The sequence below is a fragment of the Jaculus jaculus genome, chromosome 3 (assembly GCF_020740685.1).
Source record: "Jaculus jaculus isolate mJacJac1 chromosome 3, mJacJac1.mat.Y.cur, whole genome shotgun sequence".
Lineage (NCBI taxonomy): Eukaryota > Metazoa > Chordata > Mammalia > Rodentia > Dipodidae > Jaculus > Jaculus jaculus.
Window position 1 is genome coordinate 171,541,488 of NC_059104.1, and position 1,605 is coordinate 171,543,092.

The 1,605-nt window shown below is 46.8% G+C and overlaps 1 protein-coding gene across 1 annotated transcript; it reads left to right on the plus strand.

The window, feature by feature from the left end:
- Positions 1-409: 409 nt before the first annotated feature.
- LOC101602059 (olfactory receptor 52M1) lies at positions 410-1,362 on the plus strand. The gene is given in 2 exon segments (XM_004650973.3): positions 410-1,325; positions 1,328-1,362. Coding segments are annotated over 2 exon segments (951 nt in total).
- The last annotated feature ends 243 nt before the right edge of the window (positions 1,363-1,605 follow it).

A 1,605-nucleotide genomic window follows, 5' to 3' on the forward strand; every position in this document is an offset into this window, starting at 1 on the left:
CCAGCCACTGCAAATGAACTCCAGATGCATGCACCACCTTGTGCATCTGGCTTATGTGGGTCCTGGGGAATTGAATCTGGGTCCTTAGGCTTTGCAGGCAAGTGCCTTAGTCATCAAGCCATCTCTCTAGCCCCAAAGAACAACACTTCTTGTAGATCATGCTATAGATAGATGCGCATACATTCATTCATATTTTTGCCTGTGCTTATTAAGCCTTCATGAAACGTTCAGCATAACATGAAATTATATGCAATAGGAAATTCCATCATTTCTTCTAAAATTACATAGCATTTTATCTAGTTAATAATCTGTATTATATGGCCTAAGAATATTATTTTTTTTCTTTTCAGAGGAAGACATTTTGCTGCACTTTGGGGGTACAAATGAGAAGCCTGATTTGTAAAGAGAAATGCTTGCCTCTCATAATGTCTGCTCTGTACCCAGCTCCCTCTGGCTCACGGGCATCCCAGGACTGGAGTCCCTGCACATCTGGCTCTCCATCCCCTTTGGCTCCATGTACCTGGTGGCCGTGGTGGGGAATGTCACCATCCTGGCGGTGGTTAAGATGGAGCGCAGCCTGCACCAGCCCATGTACTTCTTCCTGTGCATGCTGGCTGTCATCGATCTGGTCTTGTCCACCTCTACCATGCCCAAACTTCTGACAGTCTTCTGGTTTGAAGCTGGTGGTATTGGCTTGGATGCCTGCTTAGGTCAAATGTTTCTTATCCATTGCTTTGCCACTGCTGAGTCAGGCATCTTCCTTGCCATGGCTTTTGACCGGTATGTGGCCATCTGCGACCCACTTCGTCATGCTACGGTGCTTAGTCATGCAGTCGTGGGACGTTTGGGGCTGGCTGCTCTCGTCCGAGGAATTCTTTACATTGGACCCCTACCCATTATGATCCGCGTGCGGCTGCCCCTTTACAAAACCCGGGTTATCGCTCACTCCTACTGTGAGCACATGGCTGTGGTCGCCTTGACCTGTGGTGACAGCAGAGTTAACAACGTCTATGGCCTAAGTATTGGCTTTCTGGTGTTGATCTTGGATTCAGTGGCCATTGCTGCCTCCTATGTGATGATTTTCAGGGCAGTAATGGGTCTGGCCACTCCTGAGGCCAGGCTTAAAACCCTGGGGACATGTGGCTTTCATATCTGTGCCATCCTAATCTTCTATGTTCCCATTGCCGATTCTTCCCTCATTCACCGATTTGGTCACCACGTGCCTCCTCCAGTCCACACCCTGCTGGCCAACTTCTATCTCCTCATTCCTCCTATCCTCAATCCCATTGTGTATGCTGTTCGTACCAAGCAGATCCGAGAGAGGTTATTCAAATCCTGACGATAGGAGCCAAGAGCCGATGACAGCGACTTCCCTTTTCTCTCTTGAAATAAGAAGGTTTTTAAATATGGAGAACTGCTTCCCAATTGGGAGACTTGAGTAGTATGAATTTTTAGGACCAACTTTTATAGTTCCAACAGGAATTCTAAGAGTCTCCAACTCTGAAGTTCTAAACGTAGAAGATATTTGTCTTCATTATGACTAGGGGATGTTTGAGGTCCACAGAAGACAAAATCACAATGACAATAACGGCACATCAGCAACAA